Here is a 25,314-nt window from a genome sequence, read left to right on the forward strand (position 1 = left end):
CTTATCCAGCCCAATAACCTAGAGGTTGAGATGGGGGCTAGGTAGCGACAAAGGGGGTCCTTATATACTGTTTAGGTCACGCACGGACCAGACATTACCAAAGTGACTGTGGCTACAGCGTTTGCAAGTATCTAAGTGACTCAGCAGAGAAATGGGGGCTGGTGTGTCATTTATATGACGTTGTCAGGCCGATGGGGATTGAATGTCTGTTGCCGATCAGACTTGGAGATAGGAAGTCCGATGGAGATTGGAGCGTGGCTGTTACCAAAGAAGTGTGATGTGGCAACGAGGTGGCAGTGATGTAGGCGCATTTGATGCACTGATGCGTGCCCATTGGTGATGTGATCCTGAGATGTTAGCACGTGGCTAGGACTTGTAAACTGGCACTAGTGTGCAACGACATTTGGAAGGTCATACAAACATGGGATAAACTGGAGAAAATTGGAGAAAATGGAAAAATAATAGAAGGCCGAGGCTACGCCCACGACACAAAGTGTGTATGCTTTATTGCTGAGTGCTTCACCAACTTATGCCAAGGTGATACTATAGGCAGGATTATTGCAGCTCACCTTAATTGCCCCAGAAGCTGGCACAACTTGCGTATCACTTGACCTATCTACGACAAGTTGCTTGAGGAAACACCCAACGGCTACTACTTAGTTGCAGACACTGCATTTCCTCATGGAACAAATCAGATTGCAGGTCAAATTTGCTCTCCAAGGAAGCAAGGTGACGTACTTTCCAGCAGTTCAGCTGAGAGAGTTAGAGTCTTGGCTTTTGATTGCAAGCTTCTTTCCTTTTGTCAGACAGCAGAGTGGGGTATGAGGGCCTTGCAGGGATCATTTAGATAGCTGCGTATGCCTCTTGAAGTTGGTCAGGATGCGAACAGTCAATGTGGCAATCTCCTTGAGACCTGTGTACGCCTTCACAATCTTTGCACCAACCAGGTCGGCATCAATCAAATTATAGCTGTGTATGAGCCATTATGGGCCAGCAGTGATCAGAGAGAGGTGTGGGAAGGGTTTGAAGATATGTTATTTGGAGAGCAGTGCAGACAGGATTAGGTTGCAGCATTTCACCATGTATCATCAGAATAAGCTCATGATATAACGAGATGTAGCTACCAAAGCCTACAGCATATGTTTCAAAAAATTATGTGGGGCTCATTTTGAAGCAGATCTACATTGGAGACAGAGCCCAGTTACTAGGTTTATGTGCACAAACACTGTCTTCAGAGGATGGAGATCGGCGCTGATACTCTGCACTGCTACCAGCTTTGGAAATGGAAGGTTCTGCCTGTAAGACGAGTCCACTGGGGTGAAAATGATGAGGCTGCATGAATGGCGGTGGAGTTAAATCATGTTGACAAGAGCCAGGTCCACAGTAAAGATCAGGTCCACGCAATGGAGAGTCCATCACCTCTCAATACTCATGAGGCAATCCAGAGCAGAAACAAGGAGCATCCTCAGAATAGTCCCAATAGCTATAAACACCACCATTGCAGTATGTGACTACATAGCGCCTGCACAGAGTTGACCTAGTGCATGAACACTGTTGACCATGAAGTGACTGGCTGCTTTGACTAGAAGAAGCTCTGACAGAGGAGCAACCATGGGAGGTCACATCGTGCAACATCTGAGTGAACTGGAGTTGTTGCTCTGCACGATCGGCATGGCACTCGGCTTCAAACTGAGGTTGTTGAATCATTGTGAGCTGCTCTTGCAGTGCAGTCACTTCGTTCATGAGTGACATAAACTGTACATTTTGCAGAGAGGCTGCTGCTCGGTCAAATGCGTGAGTGGCTTGAACAGCAGAATCCAAGCTTTGCATGACCCTGTTGAGAGCAAGAAGACCTATTCTGGGCATTGTACGAGTGGAACAAGCAGATGGTAAGATTTGCTGAACTAATCAGGATGGGGAGCAACACTATCGCGTCACATAACACAGGCCTTCTTCTGTGAAAAGGCAGAGTGATCACCGTTGTTGTCACTGTTGTTGTCATCATTGTCAACCTCAACATTGCTGTTGTAGTCATCATCATTGTTGTCAGACTCCTCCTCCCCAACAACGTTGGCAATCTTGTTGTCATTGAGATTGCATGTGCCAACTTGATCGTTGATGAGGTCTTCAATAGTATGTGCACACTCAACTGCAGGAGGACACTCCACATTGCCTGTTAGCTTCATCATTTTTACAAGCTTGGTAATAGAATGTCAGTATTGACAAGAGTAGAACTAAGTTGAAACTCACCTGCTTATATTTGCTTTCAAGAGACTTGTCCATGCAAGATGGGAAGTCATGCTCCTCTGCCAATACACACACGTGAGCTTCAATGCAAGCCCAGCCCTTTGCACCAACAGGCAGCTCCTCCACAAAATCAAGAAGAGTGTCAACTTCCTCATCATGATAGCTTGGAATGCCCCTGGAACATCCACACTTGTTGGACCTGGTTGACTCGGACAGGATGGGTGACTCATCGTGATTGGCACAAGCCTTGCCTTTATCTTTTGGATCAGGCTTGGCCTTGTGTGAACATCTGGATCCTGCAACCATGCGAGCAGAGACCGATGGCCATGATGGAGTGCATTGAACTCCTCTTCACTCTGTGGAGGCAGCAGTCGTGTTGCAGAATTGGGTGCAGTGACACGAGAAGAACCTGCAACAGCATTTGCATGGACCTGAGAGGCTGGGCAAGGGTAGACGTCTGGGATAAAAAAAGCAGGTTCACGTGTATAAGCCTGAGACTAAATAAGCAAGGACCATTTCATGTATGAAGTGAATAGGCATACCGCATGTGATGGTTCTGGTAGAACCATGCTCGCTGCATCTGAAGCAGAATCAGAGGGCTGAATTAACCCATTAGCAATTTGAAGATTGAACAATAAGCTGATGTGGCTCACTAGAGTCTGAGGCGCAGAATTGGCTGCAGGCAGATTATCATGACCCAACCATAGTCTGGTGTGTGCTAGTAGTGTTGGCCAGAGGAAGACACATATGCTGATGATGGCGGCATGCCGTGAGGTTGTTTGGGAGGTCTGTTAGGAGACATTTTGACTGGAAGGTAGAGTGAGCTGAAGAAGTGAGGCAAGCTGGAGAGACGGCACACCTTGAGGACTGGCTTTATAGATTCTATCCTCTGCCAACCATCTTGCATTGATTTTGCAGGTTGATCGCTTGGTGCTTGCCATTGTCCTTACTAGCTTGCAAGACATCAATGAAATGCACTAAAAATTGACCAGTTTGCAAAAGGGACATCTCAGACACAGGGGAATACTCACCTGGAAGGCAACGTTGTTGCCGTTTACAGTCCCCCACATCCTGCATGGCTGGCCTTGTGTGCTTGTCCACACTATATGTCGAATGCAATTCACTGTAGCTGTTCCGACAAATGAGCCACCTTGAAAACCTGCTGTCATAATTTTTCATCTTTATACATGGTTTCAAGACTTACCAAATGTAATCATCTCAAGCTATACACTTTGATCACACTTTGAGTGCCTAGCAGTTGCTGGTTGTGGTATGCAGAGGTTAGAGAGGCAGGAAATCAGATGGCACAATGCAAGCATGGTGTGAAGCAGGGCAGATGCTTCTTAAGCACTTTCATCGGAGTTCTAAAATCAGTCTGTACAGCTAGATTCTAATCTGGAAGAGGGGGTCAACTCCCCTTTCAGATCAGACATCTGTAACTGCATTCTTTGTACCGACACAGCAGCTTCTTTGACATGCTGGACGTGCCGAACACATTTTGATCTGAAATCTACTCTGTAAACCACTACAGATCCTTACAGGAAGGCATCCAATAAGACAGGTTTTGTGCTAAATTTTTGCATGCATCCTCATACAGAACTAAGATGGCAGTGCGCCCCATATAGCTGATGCCTGCCATACAGACAGTCCACATCACATACCGCTGACATCACCGCTGACCAGAGTAGGGTGAGCACCAGGCATCAAAGGCTGTTGACTCTCAGAGCACACTGCAGATTGGGTTCTGCTTCATTGCAATTCTGTTGCATTATGGGTTCAGAGGTTTTGGCCGCATGCACGTTCCAGGGTTAGAGGGTTTCAGCCAGTGGGTTTGTAGCTGTCCTACAAGCCATGATAAAGCTGAAAGCTGAATGGAAATAGTAGTCCCTGAAGTGAAGCAGACAGGGTGGCATGTCTGCTCTGTGTGACTGGTCACTCAGATACCACATGGTCATTGTGGAATGTTTGCCAGCGAGATGATAGGATCTCCAACTGCACCGTTATTCTATCGCAGGATTGCTTCTGAGTTCTTATGTGTGTTTTTTTTTTTTTTTTTTCATCTATCTTGGTCACTTCACGTTCCATTTGAGTCTCAAACATTTGGCCTCTGGCTGACCACAGTCGCTATCTGAGCTTACAGATATGAAGTAGGGCAAACACCAAGCATGTGAAATCTCCGACTAGGTGTGTTAGGCAAGACTAGTGCTGATGGTGATTATTGAGGTGGAGTCATCTACTGTACCTTGCATCAGTTATTCCTGTTTGCACTGATCCTCTGCAGACTTGTCCGTGAACCTGGTTCTCCCTCTATCTGATTTGTCTTCATATCTGCAAAAAAGGTGTGTATGTGGTCACGACATTATCAAAGCCTAAATGCTAACCACTTTAAAGCTTGCAAACTAGCACTAGCTCTATGATGATGCGTTGGATCACTGATATGCCAAATCTCAGCTTCTTCTACGACCAGGTAGACCTCTACTGTCACCAACACCTGCCACCAGAGGCTGTTCACACAGTACACGAAATATAATGTGCTTTTTCCCATTGCAATGGCTAAGTGCACTAAAACCTACACAGTATCAGAGAAGACACACTGATAGAACACTTTCATGTATGCCAGCATGTGCCAAAGCTGCTCTCACCAAAGGGGTCCGTCAGGACAGTCTGCACCTGGGACTGATCATGGAAGGTGTGGAGATTCCAGATGAGCGCGAAGATGTTGTGTGACTGACGTGGAGAAAGGAGAAAGAACCGGAACAGCTTGGTAATATTGCCACAGACAACACAAAGCACGATGGCAAGTGGGACGTTCATGGGTAATGGGTTAGCGCATTAGGACTGTTAGGAGATGTTGTACCAAAGCTGGCAAAAGTTGGAAGTGAAGATGCAAGGAAAGGGCACAATAAAAGCATATCTCAGAGTTGTGAGCTATGAAGTTTGAATATCAGTCATTATCTTATGCAGCATCCAAACACAAAACTCACCATGGTACGCTTTCTATATACTTCTGCCTTTTGTCTCTCCACATTATCAAGATATGAGATCTTCCTCATGCAGCATCATGGAAGCTTTTCGGGTGCATCCTTTTGACCACACGTGATGGACTTCAATGCATTGTTCAATATATCTTGGTGCACTAGCGCAGTATCGATTGATATCCTGCTCTCAGCATAGCTCTTCTAGGCTTTTGCAATGGCAGTGCTGAGGCCAAGGGAGCTCATGGCGTTCATGGCACGCTAGAGAGCTAGGTTGGCAGGCCTCAATTGAGAGATAGAGAGAACAAGTTACATGAGAGCATGCAGCAGGAGACTGCTCTCTTGAGATAAGGTTAGAACGCGAAAGAGCAAAGTAAGGACATGTTGAAGTGTGTTACAAATCTGAGGTAAGAGCAGCGTTAATCGTGGGGAGTTATAATAAGTAATAAGGGTTAGCTAAAGCTGACATAATCAACAACGCAGTAAGGTGAGGCTAACTTACCATTACTTTGGCAGTCACTGCAGTGCGGCACCTGGCAACAGCTTACGGCCTCTATCGCAATACAACTCAACTGAGTCAAAATGTCCAATATGATATTCAAGTGAGTGATGCAACTGCCTGTAATATGCAGAGATACGCAGGGTTAAGCTGAGAGGGGCCTTATGTAATGCGTTTCTCATGGTACGTGCCTATTCCCAGTCTTACATATACATACTCACATGTATGGGGTATACCACAGCCGTACATTGCTCATCTCTTCAGGAGTCCTCCAGTCTTTACTGCGCCATCTGATAACGCACATTCCAGGCAGTCGCCCCACCTATTGTGGACTAGTGTTGACATAACACGAGGGATACTAAGTGGATCTAAACAAAAGGCGGCACCGACAATGGTCTGGCGACAAATGCATTAGCTTATTCAGCTAGCCCAATAATCAAGTGTATTAGTGACTATACTAAAGTACAAGTGAAGGCTTACCTAGCCCAATAACCAAGAGGTTGAGATGGGAGCTAGGTAGCAACAAAGGGACTTCTTATATACTAGTCAGGCTGTGCATGGACCAGGTGTTACATAAGCGACTGTGCTATGGCAGCTGCTATTATTCAGGGGACTTTGGCAGAGAAGCGAGGGCCAGTGTGTCATCTCATATGACGTTGCAGGGCCGATGGGGGTCAGATGTTCGTTGCCGATCAGACTCAGAGATAGACGGGGGTCGGAGTGTCATGTTGTATGACGTTACCGGGCTGACGGAAATCAGAAGTCCATTGCTGATCGGAGTGCGGCTATTACTGTGGTGCGGCAGCGATGCAGGCCCATTTTGATATGCTGATGCAAGCCCATCGGTGATGCGTTCTCAAGGTGTTAGTGCGGCTAGGACTTGCAAACTGGCGCTGATGCGCTGACAATGTTTTTGGAGGGTTGTATAAATATGGAATAAACCGTAGAAAATCAGTAAAAATGGAAAAATAATAGGAGGCTGGGGCTACGCCCACAACACCACACAGACAAATCTTTTTGCGTGAAAACAATAGTGCCACACTTGCAGGCCAATACGCACAAGGCCTCCCATTGTATTCTCCTCCTCTTAGTTCCCTCCCACACTTCCAACCTTGCGCAATATCACCGGGAAATGCTGAAACAGAAGCTGTCACTTGCATTTGAATAAATTTGTTTGCAGCATGCATTGAGTCTCACATTGGTTCTTCACGGGCGCTCTGATTAAGATTATGAAGGTTTATATGCAATTGTGCCACGTACAAGGAGGGCAAGTTTGTCTTGGGTTTGTAACAACAAGATGATGATGAGCACATAAATATATACCATTGAAATTGTGGCACAGCAAAGCATTCTCATACAATGTACGTACACATGTTATGAATACTACAATATAGATGTCTTACTCCAGCTGTGTTGGATCACAACCTGATCCTAGACAAACGGAACAATCAGTAGCTGCAGATGCAGCAGATACGAAGGCACAACAAGACATGACCAATTAGCATGGTGAGCAAAGCAATAAAATATGCACTCAACATTGAATTTTTGTTTCGATTTTCGAGCCTATTTACCGGTGCCCCGTGTGCACGTTATTTACCCATGTTTGTACTTTACTAACCCCAGCTTAGTGCTACGACGCCTGCTTTTGAACTACATTCATTACCTGTGTCCGTGCTTCTCATCCGTGGATGTGTGCTGAATGCAGCCTTGTCCAGACTCTCTGGCTCTCTTTCATGGACGTGTGCTGAATACAGCCTCGCTCCGTCTCTCTGGCCCTCCTTTGCGGATGTGTGCTGAATACAGCCTCATCCAGCATGTCCACAATCAGTTGATGTCTAATCCACTGCACTGGACAACAAGCTTCTGCCCAAGAGAGGACAGGTCTGCCTGTTGGGATATGTTGTCATCCAGGTGCGTGGTGCTCTATGCCTTTTTTTTTTTAACTTTGACTTTTGATTTCTTTCCTTAGTTCACTGCCTCGCTCGTCACGCCATCATATGCTCCATTGCACCTGCCCCGGCAGCAGCAGCAGCAGCCAGCAGCCCATTCCAGCCATTCAGGCCCATGCAGGTGCCCAAGCTTGTCAGCTTCTGCTGCTCGTCTCCACAAGTCCCACCACCTTCACCTTCTAAACTGATCTTCCCACCTGTGATTGAGCTGCCACACCAGCAGAACACACGCTCACTCTTGCCGCACTTCCTGTACGATGCTGCTGCCACTGCCTCCAAGGCAGGCCCATTCTTGCACTCACTCTCACTGCACATCCACACACTCTGCGAGGAGTGTGTTGTGCTACTCACCATGAGTAGGCTCTACCAATTTCGCCTGTCCTCGTTGGTGCTGGCACCAGCATTGCAGCTGTGCAGAGTGAGTCACCGCTGCTCACACCTATGCACCCACTGCTCACTCAGCTTTCCTGAGGATCAGCCTCTGCCATGGGTGTGCCCCCTCTTTGAAGGCCTGCTGCCTGCGTGCTCGTGCTTGAAAGGTCAGCTCCTGCCACAGACACGTGGCCTGTTGAGCAGCAACATGAAACTTGCGCCGAGCATGGACTATTTTGCCATGATGAGACTGGTGAGCTGGCATGGACATGGACATTACCTCAGCTGATGATGCTGCGAGGTCTGCTAGACCTGCTATCTGTGTGAGTTCTGTCAGCTTCTTGTCTATTTATTGTCTGCTGACTTCTCACAACTCAACTTGGTCAAGAATGTGTTCCTGACCTTGCACCAGCACCATATGTTAGTGCCTATCAGCTTGATGGACCCTGTGGTGCACAGTACTGTGTTGTTCTTCCTGCTGCAGCCACTCTGCCATGTGTAGCAGTCATGCGAGTGGAAGCTTGAGCCTGGAGTGGCATGGCATAATAGTATAATACTTCTTTAGTAGCTATCAGTAGTAAAACCAATGGAAGTTTATTTGTGCAAAATATTAGCATTTGGTATGCATGAAAGCAGAGCCTGGGTGACCAAATCCTTATGAACAGCACACTTGCTCTGTCTTATGAGCCATGCATAGATGCTGCAAATTATATAGTATTATATAACTATACAATACACATATATGTTATGCAGACTATATAAACCCTACAATTATGACTAAAATTGGCCAGATCAAAAAATGCCACCAATCTATATATACTCTTACTGGGAGTTTGAAATAGTTTAGTGTATCAGAATTGTTTGCAGGTTGTGTATGGGTATATTTAAGATTATGAGAAATTTACCAAAAGTCTGATGCAGGACTGTCTGCACTCGTTGACAATGCGCTGTACATTGTGCCATGGTGGCAAGGCCCCTTCGCTCTGATGCTCTCTTACCTGAGACATCCGCACCTTTCACAGCCTCCACAAAATCTCATGGTTTTCCGCTGACCAGCTCGCCTTCGTGTTTGTGGCCAATATTGCAGTCAAACGTGGAGAGAAATGGCTGGTGTGCTATGCCAACAAATCCTAGCAGGAGATGAAGGTGTTCACAAGCCGCGTCAGACTTCACGACTTTAGTCCCGACAATGGTAGGTGAATGCTGGGCGTCTTTCACAGAAGCTCCGAGTGCGCTAATTGACAGTGGAGAACAAAGTGGTCCATCAGTCACAACGTCACTGAACGCGCTGAACGCATCAAATCTTGTGATGGAGGTGAATGGCCAAGCAGGCAATTGTTGTAGGAAGAGGCACAAGAAGCTGGATTCTTTTGGCCTATAAGTGAGTTCACTGCCGCTTTTACTGACGTGCCATATTAATAGTTGCCATCAGGGCATTGATCAGAAACTACGCACATATCAGACTATGTAGCGTTAAACTGCCACATTGGTCCTTCCAAGTGTCGCCCAGCCCGCATATTCTTCTCAACAACAAGATGACCCTCACCGAAATGCCTCATAAGTGCCACAACCTTGGGGTCCGCCTGCCTACCACCAATGACAGCCACCCCTGGGCTCTTTTCAGGAAACTCGAGCTCATGTTGGTATCGTGCTGCCTAGTTGCCCAGAATCATGCGAAAGTTGCAATCTGCGTACCAGAGGTGGCCGTCCGCAGGGTACACCAGGCGCGCCGTACCCCTGCCTATTGCAAAGGAGATGTGCACGGGGTTCCTCGCGACATTGAGGAAGATGCGTTGATTCGGAGGTCCTAGTTGGGGGCAAAGACGTTGTACCACCATTACTTCAGGTGGAGGAAGGGCAAGACGAGCTTTGGAACATTGCTGTGGGCAATGAGCAGGGTGGCACTGCTAATCTGCTCATGAATGGTTGCTTGCATGTTGGGGCTCTTGAGAGGTGGTGCGCTGAGGCTGGTAAAAGGCTGAGAGTGAGAATATGCAGATCATACTGTCAATGGACATGGCTGACCATGCTGTGGACAGATGGTGTGTTCGTGATCCATCTAGGGAGCAGAAGGCAAGTACAAGCCTGGCGCTGAATCTTAAACCTTGACAAACCTCACTCATAAGTTCACTTCCATCCCTCTTCTCTAGTGATGTGTGGGCCCGGCTTGGACTCAAAGTCCAGGTCTGGGCTTGTGGCGACGTCGAGCCGAGCTCTGAGCCCGAGCCGAGCCTAAGCCTGGCCCAAGCCGTGAGCTTAAGCCTGGGTTTGCCAAGCTTAGGATAAGTATTTGTATGCTAAAAAAGTCAGTATATTTGCTTGTGATAGGCTACTATTGCATATACTCACCATACTTCAGCCTCCAAAGGGCATGCAACCGCGCTACGAGCCATGTTATGACAAAGTTCATGAAGGGGCGCCTACAGAGAATGCCAGGCAGCGGCGCACAATCGCGCTTAGTCACACTAGCAGGGATCGCCCTGTCTGGTAAGTCAACATTTTGTCTCATATGCATATATAAAGTCGTTCATACCATGTTTTGAGCCCAGGGAATGGCAACACATTTGGTGCACCCAAGCCTGGGCTTTCGGGCCAGGCTCAGGCTTGACTTCATCTCAAGCCTGGCTTTGAGCCCGCTGCCAGGCCTGGCTTGGGTTAGGCTTTTTTGGGCCGGGCTTGACAGGCTTGTAGGCTTTGAGCTGAGCCCGCACATCACTACTCTTCCCCATCCACCACCAAAGGCTCCCATAGTACTGATTCTGCTTAGCTGAGAACTACTGCTTGTACACCAATTTCAGTTGTTTTGTATTGGCTCACGTTCAGTCCGCCAGCCCACTGTTTGGTTACGAGAGTGTATGGGCCCTTAACTCACACAATTTCGATCGTATTGCCGCTTTGCAGTCCTCACCCGCCAATGGCAATGTATGCATGACAACAAGTGCAAGCATCCAAACGCACTCCTCACTCAAAGCCCTGGGTCTGTGCACTAAAATTGGAGCGAATATGGCGGACGCACGCAGGAGCCGAGCAAAATTGCATGTCTTGATATCCACGTATGCCTTCAAATTGTACATTGATACCTGCTCCTGCATTGGCAATGAGTGCTGCGGACTCAAATGTCTCCGCGCCCTGAAGTACAACATTGGAGCGACTCCAAGCTTAACAGATGAAGCAGCTTACTTGGCAGCTTTACCGAAGAAGCTAGGTGCAGAGGCTGCCAGTACATGCAGAGGAATGATGCCTTTTCCTCTTATCTCAGTCTCGTGCGGAGATGGTGGAACGTGTGATGGTGCCTTGGCACGCATTATTGGACTGCTGGTACATAGCCGGTGGGGTAGAGAAGATAGAGGGACAAATACCATGGCTGCCAAGGTTAGCTGGTGATGAGTGTAGGGTCATGAAGCTTTGAAGTGTTAGTACGCGTGCAAGTAGATAGCAAAGCGCACGTGATAGGACCCTGAGCAGAAAAGGGGAATAGCTCAACAACGTCAGGCCATTGCTGGCTTTACGACAGTGGACGCAATGCATGGGTGGGCAGTGGTGATGGTCAGAGGGGAACAGCTTGTAGACGCCATATAGTCCGCGCTTGCGAGCCTTCAATGTGTGCCTAGTTCAAAGCTTTGACCCCGCGTGTCCGTACCTTGTTATAATCATTCTCAGTCTGCGTCGCGACCATGCCTACATCACAGACAAGCACCAGACTGGCAATCTATTACTTCAACATGCACTGCTTCTTTGATGTTCTGTCCACGGCTAGTCACGGTCTGCCAGTGGTGTTCAGCCTATCTGTCTGTCTGTCGAGTGGTTTGAAATATCTGCTTCCAACAGAAGTGCGGATTTAATACGCAGTCTGCATCAGGAAATCGATCTTCCACTCGTGCCACATTTCCATCTGATTGTAGGGGCAGCCACAGACGGCCTCGAATGGTCACGCCATATGTCATTCTCAGGTGCGAAAAGTTTCATAGTAGTCAGGTACTCATGTGCTGAAGCAAGCTGTAACATCAAAGCTTGCAGTAAATCACCTCACATCACTGCATGTGCCTCAGTATATATAGCCTGTGTGTGAAATCATCCGCTTACGCCAACTTCTAGCTGGAACATTTTTATTCTACAGGAAGCATGGGACAGTCAGATAAAGATTCAAAACAGGAACTCCAAGAAGCGTACAGTTTCCCTCTTGCTGGAGCGCATACTCTGCTTCTGACCTACAAGCCATGTATTCAGTCTGGCAAGAAAATATGTGATTTACTTGCTACTGTGTACATTGCTGCACTGTTAAGCCCTTCCCTTAGTAGCACTTTGCTGATAGGCTTTTATTATCAGGCCTAGTAGTCTATGAATACCTCATAATGCTGGACCAGAAAATTGTAGCAGTCTGGAGAAGGAAGCTCACAGCCACCTCACTGCTGCTACTGAGCATCCGATGGCTTATGATTCTGGGCCCATCTCTGGTGGCGATATCCGACGGTCGAGATTGGTGTGAGTATACCAACACTTCAGGATACACTCAGACTGACCGTCTGATGGTACTGCTCTGCAGGCGTACATTATATTTTCTGGTGATGGAATCATTTTCTGGCAAATTGCTGCATCTGATTTAAAGTGCAAACCTGCAAACACGCTTATAACACTTGCATACTTGACAGTTACAGTCCTGGTTTTGGGTGAGTACTGAGCATGTCCACTGTCAACTTACTTCCATGGAAATGAACTAATCCTCTGCCAAGTATTTTCTGCTCTGTGTGTGTATGCGCTCTGGAAAGGCTTGAGGATGCAGTATGCCTTTCCTGCAGTTGTGTTCGCACTAGGGACGATTCCAGTTGAAACAAATGTTGTGAGCCATCCCCTCATTGACACCATTGGCAGCGATGTAGTTGATCTTTACTAACTTACATCTGGTTCAACTGGATACACATCTCGATCCCTTTCATGGAGAATCTGTCACCTGCTGGATGTGCAGAGCTCAACAAGATGTTGCTGAAGCTGAACACAGAGTATGTTCCACAGTTACGACCTGAACCTACTACTACAGTGATCACTTAGCTGCACATTAACGGCATTATCTAGGAGTATGTACACTGCGTTTGTTCACCTATCCTTACCGCATTACAATCAACTTGAAACATGCAGTGCTTCTTCTAACAAGAGGCAGTGTTGTTGCAGCTAATGTCGTTGTCCTTGTGTTGACATGGATCAAGTTGTTCAAGCAATAGCGAGAGATGCGGTGACCCAGGCACACTTCAAGTCCGTTTATTTCTGCTGTGCTCCTCAGAGATGGTACATACTTCTTTTTCTTTCATCCACTTGTACACGACATTGACTCATAGAATATTGGTCTAGGCACCCTCTATTTTCTGTAAGCTGTTTGTTAATCTTACAGCATTTCTGTCGGAAATATCGGCTTGGAGTGCGCTTCTAGGCGTAAGTGCTCTACAGCTCTTGACTTACTCAAATACTCTCATGTATGATCTGATTATCCGAGTACATTTCTCCGGAAAGGTCCTGATGGTGTACTGACAAGGCATGTATGTGACCAACTTTATAAAGTTCTTGGTAACGATTCCCCAAGCAAGAATGACAGGGATATTTGCTGACTACATATTGCTATGTACAGCTCCCATTGTTGGTGCAACGCTTCATCCTCGACCTCCACCAGCTTAACCAGGTCAATCAGGTCAGTGAAAACAACTCGGGTGAGTAGTATGTGAGCTTTAAAATGCCCTTTGATTTTCTCAGGAATATCGGAAAGCCTCTGAACCGTAGCCAACCAGAGCAGATGGACGGAGATTGCAATGATGGCCACTGGATAATGGGGGGGGGCTACGGGGGGGGGGGCTAGAAGAGGGCTTTGTGTAACATTCAGGCATGTTGAGCGCATGCTGTCAGAAACTCACAGAAGCTGACATCGTCCTCAGGCCAATTGTGGGATCCACTGAACGTGAGATCGAGGAAGACAATGTCGAGCAGTCTGCTTTCCCACCCAGAATGGGGATTGGATCTTCTATGGCAGGACAATTATCTTGTTCTGTACTCTAATATGGATGCTTGATGTAGTTGCTTTCAAGCAGATTCAAAAATGGGATAGAACTGTGAATATATGGCTGTCAGGGATCATTGACTGTGATGCTGCACAATACGGGCACCAAAGCGAATAGCCACCTCTTATTGCGTTGCGGTCCAGTGCTCTTATTTTAAAATTGTTCCAGTCTTGCTTTGGTTGTCTTTATCCCTTTCAGAGTTCTGCAAATCATTTATTGCCATAAAAAGCCAGACATGGCCCTAGGAGTCAATGCATCAGATATCCGATATTAACTTATTTTTGTCTGTTGTAGGTCTTTATTTTTGTCCCTACGGTTATGGTCTTCAATCTATACACAAGCAACGTGTCCAAATAGACTTACATTGCTTGTTTCCAGCTGTGTACAAAAGCTGTGTCAAAGTGGACAAGCACCAGAATTGTGTGTAACAATGCATGGACAAAGTGCCGCTGCAAACAGCTGCAAATACTCTGGCCACTGATCCCAACAACTCCACTACCATAGAGAGCACCAAACACTAGCACACGTGCAGCAATCACCACTCAATAGACATCCTGTAGAGTCTCTTCTGCTTCGCTCTGAATCTCTGCACATTCCACACCAATCAGCAACCTTGAAGCTTGTCATGGAAGAAAAAGGTTGGTCACTCATGCAATGCGATGAGCTTCAAGAGGGAGAAGCAGTGTTACCACATGAAGTTGCCTGTACAGTGCATCAACATAAGCATTCATTGTGTTCAAACAGCGGAGGTGCATCTATCATGAGCCATGTGTGCGACAGGCCATGGAGCTTGTTCGAAGAGCTCTCTAGCCTGCTCTCAATGTTGGAGCTCCACACGAGCAGGACCGCTGCACCGGCAGCCAAGCCAAGCGGCATGTAGATCAGCACGCTCTTGTCATTGAGGCTGCGTAGCAATGCACATGAAATAAGATTGCTGTATCAGCAGTAGGTCAAGAGCATGCACACTGTGGCATCAACAATGACATCTGCGAGGAACCCACTCCCGTTACTAAGCACAACACTGCCGTGCGACCTCAATGTTGTACTTGACCCTGATCTTGCTGTTGAGAATCTTGTGGGTTGTCGCCTATATGTGCGTTCTTCTCAAAGACGAGATGACTTGCATCAAAGCGATTTGAGTGTGCCATGACCTCGAGGCCTGCTTCCACAGTGCCAATGACAAATATCTCCAGGCCCTTGTCGAAGTGTGTCATCATGACGAGCACATACTAGAAGTCGTCCGTGCAGTCCACTAAGCGCATTGTGCCTTTGTGTACGCAAGCATGCTGGAGTTGCTCTCGTCTTGGCAGCCGATTAGAAAGCCAACACTGGGGATAGAACATGTGACAGTTCCAGATGAGGAGGACATTGCACCACCAAGGCATTGGGTGGAGGAAGGACAAGATAAGCTTGGAGATGCCACCATGAGTGATGAGAAGGGCGACGCAATGAACCACTTGCGGGTGAAGGCTTGAGCGTCGGAGCTGTCATGTAGGAGTTGGTGAGGATTAGGAGTGAAAATGCGGGGGCCACATTCTCATCAGGCATGGTTGATCGAGCTGTGAACAGGCATCTGAACTGAGGTAATTTGGACACTATTGCCTGCACAGGCTGCATCTGAGGCTGCTGAGGTGAGGGCTGAGTATGAAATGGCACAGGTATCTCGGCTATTGTGTTTGACAAATTCATTTGAGCTGTAAGCTGGCATAGCACAAAAGTGTGAGAATGCCAGCAGTTTAACGAACGCTAATAAACGGAGACACACCGAGTTTAACATTGCATCGATTCAAGAATTGTTCCATACCTGGACACCTAATACAACATCTTCTCTGTTGAACAGTTGCCACTTTGGCTTGTGTGGTGCAAGACCGCTCTCAGGCTCTATTTGCGACAGGGGTGTTGGGTTGTGCAGTGCCGATGGCTGCAACAACATGAGCGGTGTAGTACCTGTGATGTGTCCATTTTCACCTGCCATCGAGTCTACTGTGATAGATTGAATCAGGGCTTTCACATCGAGCGATGCAGATCTTATACATATGTGCAGCTGCAAGCTGTAATTAGCAGTGCATGCGGGGTTGGCAGGGGCTTAGGATGGCAGTGGCGCCAAGTTCATCCTAATATTAGCAACAAAACTGAGTGACGCTTTACAGCTGCTATTATGGGCCGGCATCTGACAGTACTTTGGACATTGGGCATCAGCACCTGGAACCTCCTTTCTTTCAGCCATTGGAATAGCTCAATTGTAATACACCATTATTCGCATCTGGAAAAATCAGATTTGTTAATTAGTGTGAACCTTTGTCTTTTTACAAGCTTTTTCACTATTTGCCTTCTTTTCTTCACTAATCAAAAGCTAGCTACTTTTTTCTACCCTAATCAAAAACTAGCTGCCTTTTTCTACTCTAACTGTTTACTACTTGGCTATGTGCACACTAACCATTAACCAATTAACTATCTGCACACTAATCATGAACTAATTGACTATTTGCATACTATGTGAATACTGTTTGACTAATTGTAGGCTTTTATGGGTCTTTTTGACTGTTAATTGTCGAAGTCACTAGGAAATTGCTGCTCTTTTACTATGACATTGCTTTTTTTTTCTTTTTGTGGCTTTTTTCATACTTTCTGGCTGCTAAATAGGTAATCCACTAATTCTTAACACTTTTTATACTATAATGCAAGTGATGGTATAATTCATAGCTGTCTAGTAACTTTTCAAAAAGTAAAACACTAACTATCTAATGTCTGAAAAATATTTTTGTTATATCTCAGTAAAATTACAACTGTTTAACTTCAATAAGGGCTCATTTTAAAGCTATTTATTAGGGCTATATGTTCATATAAAAGCAAGAGGGTGATTTACAGCCATTTCTGAAAATGTTGAACCATATGGTAAGTACACACTTTTTATTTGACCATGCTGTATAAATACAACAGATACTACTCAAATATGTGATATGTATGCCTGTCTGAGAAAGAGTTGACAAAGAAAGTGCTACACTTATCCATAACATTTCCAGTTGTCCATTCTTTTAGAGTTTGTGCACCAAATGAAGATAAAAGATGAACACTACGCTGAATATTACCTAATAGAATAATAGTGGCAATATAATGCTGATTTTTTTTAAGCTTGCGCTTGATTGAATAAAGTCCATGATGTGGATGCCATGCTTGAAATGCTGTGAACCATTTAATATATGCAAAATGGCATGGTATAAGTTTGGTGCTTTTGAGATGGTGCTTGATAATATCTTCAGGCAAGAAAAAGATAAGTCAAACTTGAGCAATTTGGTGATCTAAAATATATAAGTCAGTCAAAATCAGCCAAAATATATATTATATACCTTTAGTGCCCATGATTTGATTTTTTCCATCGCCAACCAGCACAGCATCAAAATGTCCAGGTATATGTCGACCAAGTGTGTCAATGCGACTAGGTCTTGCATTTACAACATCATTCTCATCTGAGCTCAGTGGATGGTGTTCTGAATGACCCAGCCCAGAACTTAGCTTGATGATAAACTAATAGTCCATCTGTGAGTAAATCGATATGCCATGCTTTAGCTTCAATTTGTGCAGCTGTGGCATCAGGATTATTATGTCTGGCAATATAGCAAGCAATAGTGTTCTGTATGAAGTGTGCTTCATACTCTGTTTGAAGAGCATCAAATTTAATGTTGTAGTGAGATAGATGCTTAGTCATCTCGATGTAAGAGGTAGGGTGTGGATTTGATGTGAAGGTGGCAACAGAAGAACAGCCTTTCAAGCGCCATGTAATATAGGCATCGAAGTGAAGAACTTTTCCTCGGCATTCAATCCAGCATGTCATTTAAGAAAGTTTGTCGCGGTGATTGATAGCCCGATATGCATCTTTTATTAGATCGATATGAAGGCGCTGTGCATATGCAGTGTCAAAGTTGTCTGCAGTGCCTTTGTACTTGATGCTAGGTGCATAATGCATGAGAAAGTGGAGCTTAGACAGATTGAAATCCTTTCAAATGCCCAAATCAACAAAAATGTCTTTGTTGTCATGGAACTGCTTGAGTGCATTTTGTAGGCACTGTAGACTTTCATCTGAATGGATTGGATATTAAGAAAGAAAGAGAAAGTCAAGGATGCCGCGTGTAGCCTTGACTAACTGCACAGCTGACATTCCACCAGGCAAGCGCATATCAATGATAAGACCCAGCAAAATACGAACAACATCGATGTGTTCCGTGCCAGTAACTTTGGATAGTGGAGAAATGCCTCGAAGAAAATGGCAAACATGGCTATTTTGAGGAAGCTTTCGACAACAAGCATCCGGCTCTTCAGTGCTGAAAGCTTGCTTGATGAGACCTTGGAGGAGTTGGTGAAGAATATCAGGAACAATGGATAGATAGATGTTGCAGTAGGATAGATCTTCCCAGAAAGGATAAATAACAGATTTGATACCCACTTCACGACAGGCTTTTGAGAAGCCAGCAGGATCTGTCTCGTACTTGGCCAGCGCAACAAGCACAGACTCAAGATCTTGAAGAGAATAGTGTTCCAGAAGACCAAGCTCGGTTGGAGGAACATTGCACTGAAGACATTTGCCCATTTTGCAGCCAACAATGGCAATTTGCTCCATATAATTGCCAATATGTGCCACATAAATTGGATGACCATGACACTAAACACTGTCACCACTAGCAATGGGCATTCTTGTAACACCAACAGTTTTCAAAGGCTGAACAATAGTGCAAAGGCATTTATGCAAGACATTGAGCACAATACGCCAGCGTGCAGCTTCGTTGGTGATATGATCAAGGCGAGTGGTTGGAAGATAGGCAAGAAGAATTTGCCCTTGATAAGAGGGCTTGCGCCAGATCTCTTTGGGAGGGTTGCCAATAGTAAGATAGACAGAGTATGCTGATTTGTTTTCAAATGTTGTGATCTGGGTCTTGTCAGAGGAGATAATCACAGGAATAACGATGGCGCCTTCTTGCTTTTTCTTGAGCTCATCCTGCAAATAGCATGAGCTCATTTGATTATTTGTGAATTTGCTCTTTGTTTTCACCTGTGCAGCCCACCACCATCTGCCAATATACATGTCATGATAGAGCTGGTCTTTTAGAGATGCCGAAGAAAAATGCCACTCAGGAGCAAAGACAAGATAGCGAGCAAATTCCAGATCACTATAAAGTGCACGAATACACTGTAGAATGTCACGGAAATATAGCTTGTATGACTCGCCTGCCATTTCAACTCAAGCACATTTAAAACATGGGTGGTGAGTATGAAGCTTTGTATTGATAATGTGATTAAGCTCCTGACTGTCCTTGAATGACAGCCCAAGCTTTTGTTGAACTTTTTATGTATAAGAACAGAATAAAGCCCAGTAGTATAATTACTTACATCAGGAATTTTAAGCAACACAGACATGGCTGTAGATTCAGGACCTCGCATTTTCACCCATCGTGCAACAAGCCAGTCTGTGCGAGACTTGAACAGCCAATAGACATTGTCCTTGTCCTTGTCTCCTGACTTTGGTGGTGCTCTGTAGATCAAATATCCAAGTTCATGCTTCTTATCTTTTGGAGGTTCAATAGTTTGGCCAGCAGCACCACCATACTGCTTGACAATAATTTTCAGATGCAGATTTGCCTCCATCGTGCGCCTTCCAACCTTTGCAGGGTCAGGCAAACTGGCTTCAGCCTGAGCTTCAGCATCTGGTGCAGGTGAGGGAGGCTCTATATTTTCACGCTCCACAGCTTGCCAACCATCCTCTGCATTCATAAAGGTGTGTGTATATTATGAGCACTCACATAGAAGAGAAAGAAAGCTACACACCAGAAATATACCTCATTTTCATCCACATCCAGCTCCTCTTCCTCTTCCTCATCCAGCGCACTGTCTCCTTCAACATCATCATCATCATCATCTATTATAAAGACAATGTTGGTATCCTCCACATTGAGGTCTGACAGAGGCAGTTCAGCTTCATCCTCCAACTCATCCAAGTCGATATCCATAGAATCTGGGCCCGCACTAGAAGAGTCCATGTCAGCTTCTAAAGGGTCCAGGTTAAGAGCTTCAGAAGGATCCTCAGAACGGTCCAAGGAAGGGTCAGCTTGAGAGCTGAGGAGTGCTATGTATCTCTGTCGGCATAAAGGATTTGTTGTCTGACACAGATGAAAGAGTAGGCCCCTCTCAGAGAAGAGGGAGCCACATGTTGTGCAAGTGTATCCAGGTGCCATTGCAATAGTAAAACCTGCTGCTGTAGTCTGGAAGCCAAGCCAAGCCAATACTGAGGCAAGAGCAAGATAAAACAGATGGTGGAGCAACAAAACAGGTAAGCGCACGCTGTGCAGATACTTGGGCATGTACATTGCAGCTCGCAACTGTCATGGTACTGGCAGCTGCACACCTTTGACAGTGCGTCACAGCAATCATGGCTTGATGTTGCATCCATGGGCATGCCAAGATCAATTGAACGAGAACGAGAAATAGAGCAATAAGAGTACAATATTTACAGAGCCTGCGTACATGAATTACGCCGCGAAAGGCAGCAGAGCACTATGCCAGGCTGCGCCGCATTGAGCCACATCTGTAGCACACCATGCCACTGCCACCCACGGCGGTCAACAGTGTCCTGCGCCACATGGCCCTGTGCACGGCATGTGAATGCATTATCTGTGCCTCGCACACTGGCACTGCAGCTGCTTGACATCAGGATCTGCGCCATTCTTTGCAGCTGCCTCCACCTCAACATCCACAAAGTTCTCCGATTTGTCTGCCTCGCCCTTACCCATGTTTGCAGCTCTATGTGGCTTCCCACACCTCTGCCTCTTCTTTGCAGGCCCTACTGCCAGCAGGTCATCTGCCGCAGCAGACATAGGCCCAGCGCCGCTAGAGGCAGCATTTGACGGCTCGCTGCAGGCTGCTCATTGTCTTCGTTGTCCCCGTACTTGATCATTGCCTGCATGTATTTCTCTCTGATGCCAACGTTCAAGTAGCAAGTCACAGCGTGCGTATGTGCAGACTGAGAGAGGCAATCTGTCCGTCTGAGACACTGCAGGAGTGCTGTGAGCATATGCTCGGGCTCGAAACAACAGGACAACTCACGTTGTTTGCACTTGGAGCTCGTAACAGTGACATTTGCGCTATGCGTGAGTGCTTGCTGTGATGGTAATGATGCAGCACCGGCATATTGCTCGACCAGTGCAAGCAGGACGCCTGGGCATTGGCACACTGAGTAGAGTTCATGCTGGGCTTGGAGCTGACAATGCCTGTGTTTGAGCTTGAGACAGAGGCAGAAGAGCCAGCAACGGTGTGTCACAATCACCGTGCTGTTCAGGTTCAGTGGCGTGTTGCAATTGTTGTAGCTGGCAGATGATCTCAGCAACACTATGAACTGCAGCATCAGAGTAATAGTGAAGATTTAGAAGAAAAGAAGTCAGCAAGCAGTCACAAATGAGGGGTGTACCTTTGCTTGAGGCAGTTGGTGCCTCTGCGCCTGCGTTTGGACCTTTCCTGATGTCCATAAGAGGCATGAAGTAGTCTCAAAGGTTGAAAAAACGCACTGCTTTCTTGTACACCTCTCTGCAGTATGCTGGCTCCAACTGCAGATGATACTTGCAGCATACCGCTTTGTGATGTGCTCCTTGACGCAGTGACATGTTTACGTTGCATACAACATTGCATGAGATCTTCATCATTGTATTTTATGCTTCTTGCGCCTGTCATGGCCCTTCTTATGTGGAGAGAAGTGAGATAGGAGACTTAGGTGCAGCCAATCTTCCTGAGATGTACAAGAAGTGAAGACAGCGCCCATCGCACACTTGCCCTACGTCTTCAGCTGTCCCACCAATGGCCATTGTCGTTTGGAGAAGTCTGTCTTGGCTGTCTTGCTTGTTGCCTTTGCTGCAGCGCATGGAAAATTGGTCATGCATGCAGCACTTTGACATTCAGCTTTGCAGTGCCATAATTCAGGAGGTACATGAGAGTGTAGGCAGTCTTCGTGAATTGCTCGCGTTGCCACATCTTCGAGGACTAGGTGAGTCACTTACCTTGTAAACCCACAAGTTGACAATACTTTCACTTATGCCCTTACTACTGCTTATTCAATAAGCTTTATCTTAAACAGTAGGCGCTTACTTGAATATTCTTGCAATTTAGGCTTCAATTCTCCTGAACTTCAACTCCAACAGCAACAACAATGTCAGCTACCCCATTGACGTTTTCCACGCCCATCGCGCACAACGCTCTTCCTCTGCCGTCAAGCACACCAGTGGGGCAGTCATTGTGGATAGCACCTCATTCTCATATCAAGAGCCTTGGCCTCCATCCTGAGGGGTTCGCAAACGTAGATGGGGCAGAGTTTGTGTGGCAGGTTAACGCACGAGAGGTATGCAGCGTAGTCCTATCCTGTAATGGTGAAGGGACTGACATATTGCCAGAGACTGACGTAAATCTCCTAGGCTTGCAGCGTGGTTGTCGACCTTGTTAAATGTTGCAAGTTCTCTGGTCGCGCTTTGCTGCTTGTCAGTGCACCTGGCACGGGAAAGACCGTGCTTGCCCTGGCAATCTCTCCAGAATTCTGGGCAAAGGTGCCCCTCTACCTCATGGTCGGCTCAGAAGTCTACAGTACAGAGGTCAAGAAGACTGAGGTGCTTGCAGAAGCCTTTTGGCAGGTGATAGGGCTATGCATCAAGGAGACCAAAGAAGTGTATGAAGACAAAGTCACCGAGCTCACACCAACGGAGGCTGAGAACCCTCTTAGTGGCTATGGCAAGACTGTCTTGCATGTCATTGTCAGCCTGAAGACAGTCAAAGGCACGAAGCAGCTGCGCCTCAACCCATTCATCTACGAAGCAATTCTGAAGAAGAAAATTGTCGCTGGAGACGTCATCTACATCAAGGTGAACACTAGTGCTGTAAAACTTGTCGGACGCTCAGACACTTACACATCCTCGTACAATTTTGAGTCTGAAACGTACGTCCCCCTACTCAAGGGCGAGGTACACAAGCAAAAAGAGCTCGTGCAGGACGTAACGCTTGGCGACTTGGATGCGGTGAATGCGCGGCCTCAGGGAGGTCAGGACATGAGTGTAATGGGCAGTTTGATGAAGAGCGGTCGGATGGAGGTCACGGAGAAGCTGAGGAAGAAAGTCAACAAGGTTGTGAGGGGATATGTTGACCAGAGTGTTGCGAAGGTTGTGCCTGGTGTCATATTTATCGATGAGATACGTCACCCCTCCCAGTTTCCACGCAGTGAAATGCTCAGTTGCAGTTGCTTCACAGGTTCACATGCTCAACATTGAATGTTTCACCTATTTAAATGCCCTTCCCAAGTAGTCTATGGCATCCACTGTTGTCTTTGCCACCAACAGAGGCAACTCAATTATGCGCGGTACAACAGATATAGTAGCCCCGCATGGTATCCCTGTTGATCTGCACACGGCTGGCTGAGGTGAGATGGGCCATAGTGTCCTTCAACGTCAGGTCCAGCGCATCCATGTTAGACATTTGCACCCGTGGCAGCAGAACATATGCATAACCCATTTGACACTGACATTGCTTGATGATAGGGCATCAAATTTTGATGGCCAGGTCAGTGCTTTATAAAATTTGGCCAGTTTGTTTTGCTTTTAGTCTTGTCTTTTTGCTCTGCAGCCACAAGCTCACACTGACTGTGTTGTTTGCAGTCTTTGCCGGGCTTCTGCTGTCCACACTTGTGCAGGGCCAAGCTCCAGCATGATGCACTCCAAGTGCCCACGCTTTCGCGCAATGTGTCCAGTTGCCCCGGTGAGTTGCACAGTGTTTGAAATGGCAACAGAATTCGACATTTTGCAGGCTATGCTCCGAGAGTGCAGCAAGAGACAGACAGTGGGCTGGCCGCTCAACTCAATCTGGCTGGCCCTGCTTACAACGTGTTCAGGCAAGATATTGCAAGTCTGACCCTTGAAGTTACCTGCAATTCTGATACAAAGTAAGAGCATTCTTTTATAAATTCATTCAACAGCTTGAGCTTACCTGTAATAGCTCTACATAAACATCTTTGACACCACAGATCCCCAATTCACTATTCCATCTTTGCTAATTGACCTTCCAGGGAAGCCAACTTCCATTCTCATGAACAGCTCTGATTTTGTCTTTGAACAGAAGCTGGCGCATCAGGTTCAAAGCAGCTGGTAATACAGAATGCAAACGGAGAAGGTTCATAGTTGAAGACACCCAAACCTTGTCCCTTCTCGGATCCTCTCCACGCATATCCCACCTATGATCTCAACAGACAATCCCACTGCCCTCGACGGTTTCTCACTCGTGTTTGAGGACCAATACTTGCAACCCACGTCTGCGTTTCCTCTCAGAACGAACATCTATGGCCTGGGAGAGGTCGTCGTGGGCAGCGGCTTTTGCAGGGACATCGGCACCAACAGCGGCATTGGGATGATCCAGATAGTGTAGGCACATAAATATTGCTGATCCTATTGACCAGAACATGTTAGTTAGTTTTTTTTCCCTTGTTCCAATGGCGTTTGTGGCTGATTCGTCTCAGTAGCTATGCTCCACATTTCATTTACCTCAAGCATCACCACAACGCCACGACCAAGCGCTCACAGATGCATGGCGTCTTCCTCTTCCAATGCATAGCCATCCTCTTCTTGTCTGAACACAAATTCATTGCGTCCACAGCTCCGCCGACTCTGAGATCCTTCTTCTGACGCCACTGTCATCTAACATATCTCTTGTCGAGTATCACCTTATTGGTGGCACACTCAACCTCTGCTTCTTCTCCAGTCCGAGCCTGCAGGAGGTCATTGAGCAGTATGGCACACTCGTCTATGAGCTGACATGGGGCTTCAGTTTCCACTCTGCCATTGAGGCTACTTCAAGTTCAGCTTCAATGAGATGTGTGAAAGGTGCATTGCGGTTTATGCTGATGTGAGGTGCAGAGGCTGACAGGCTGGCTAAATGTTGCAGAATGGTACCAGTTTGTATCATGAGGTGGAGAACTTTATGCCAGACCCAAAGTGGTTCCTGTGTGGGAGATGCACATGTTCATTTGTGAGCTGATGTGTCTCTCACTCTCAGCTAGTTGTTACAGTACTGTTGCCTAATTTTTAAGACAGACTCGTACACCAATGCCAATATTGCAAAGATCATGCAGGTCCTCGCAAACATTGAAGGACTCAAGCTCGGTTCTAGTGTGCTCGAACAACTGGCCATGGAGGGCAAAAAGAGTTTACTTCAATAAGGTA

At 46.5% G+C, this 25,314-nt stretch overlaps 3 protein-coding genes across 3 annotated transcripts; 1 reads left to right on the forward strand and 2 right to left on the reverse strand.

Annotated features, from left to right (window-relative positions):
- Positions 1-9,879: 9,879 nt before the first annotated feature.
- On the reverse strand, positions 9,880-10,435 carry PHACADRAFT_189338 (uncharacterized protein; the record flags this gene model as incomplete). The annotated part of the gene is made up of 2 exons (XM_007389620.1): positions 9,880-10,009; positions 10,392-10,435. 2 exons carry the CDS (start codon positions 10,433-10,435, stop codon positions 9,880-9,882), a joined length of 174 nt encoding a protein of 57 aa, XP_007389682.1.
- A 9,365-nt stretch (positions 10,436-19,800) lies between these two features.
- On the reverse strand, positions 19,801-20,112 carry PHACADRAFT_189339 (uncharacterized protein; the record flags this gene model as incomplete). The annotated part of the gene is made up of 2 exons (XM_007389621.1): positions 19,801-19,836; positions 19,912-20,112. 2 exons carry the CDS (start codon positions 20,110-20,112, stop codon positions 19,801-19,803), a joined length of 237 nt encoding a protein of 78 aa, XP_007389683.1.
- A 2,156-nt stretch (positions 20,113-22,268) lies between these two features.
- Positions 22,269-25,314, forward strand: PHACADRAFT_167633 (uncharacterized protein; the record flags this gene model as incomplete). Its single annotated transcript, XM_007389622.1, has 5 exons — positions 22,269-22,457; positions 22,531-23,299; positions 23,343-23,403; positions 23,443-23,497; positions 25,161-25,314. 5 exons carry the CDS (start codon positions 22,269-22,271, stop codon positions 25,308-25,310), a joined length of 1,224 nt encoding a protein of 407 aa, XP_007389684.1. The 3' UTR covers positions 25,311-25,314.

The sequence above is a fragment of the Phanerochaete carnosa genome, assembly GCF_000300595.1.
Source record: "Phanerochaete carnosa HHB-10118-sp unplaced genomic scaffold PHACAscaffold_1, whole genome shotgun sequence".
NCBI lineage: Eukaryota > Fungi > Basidiomycota > Agaricomycetes > Polyporales > Phanerochaetaceae > Phanerochaete > Phanerochaete carnosa.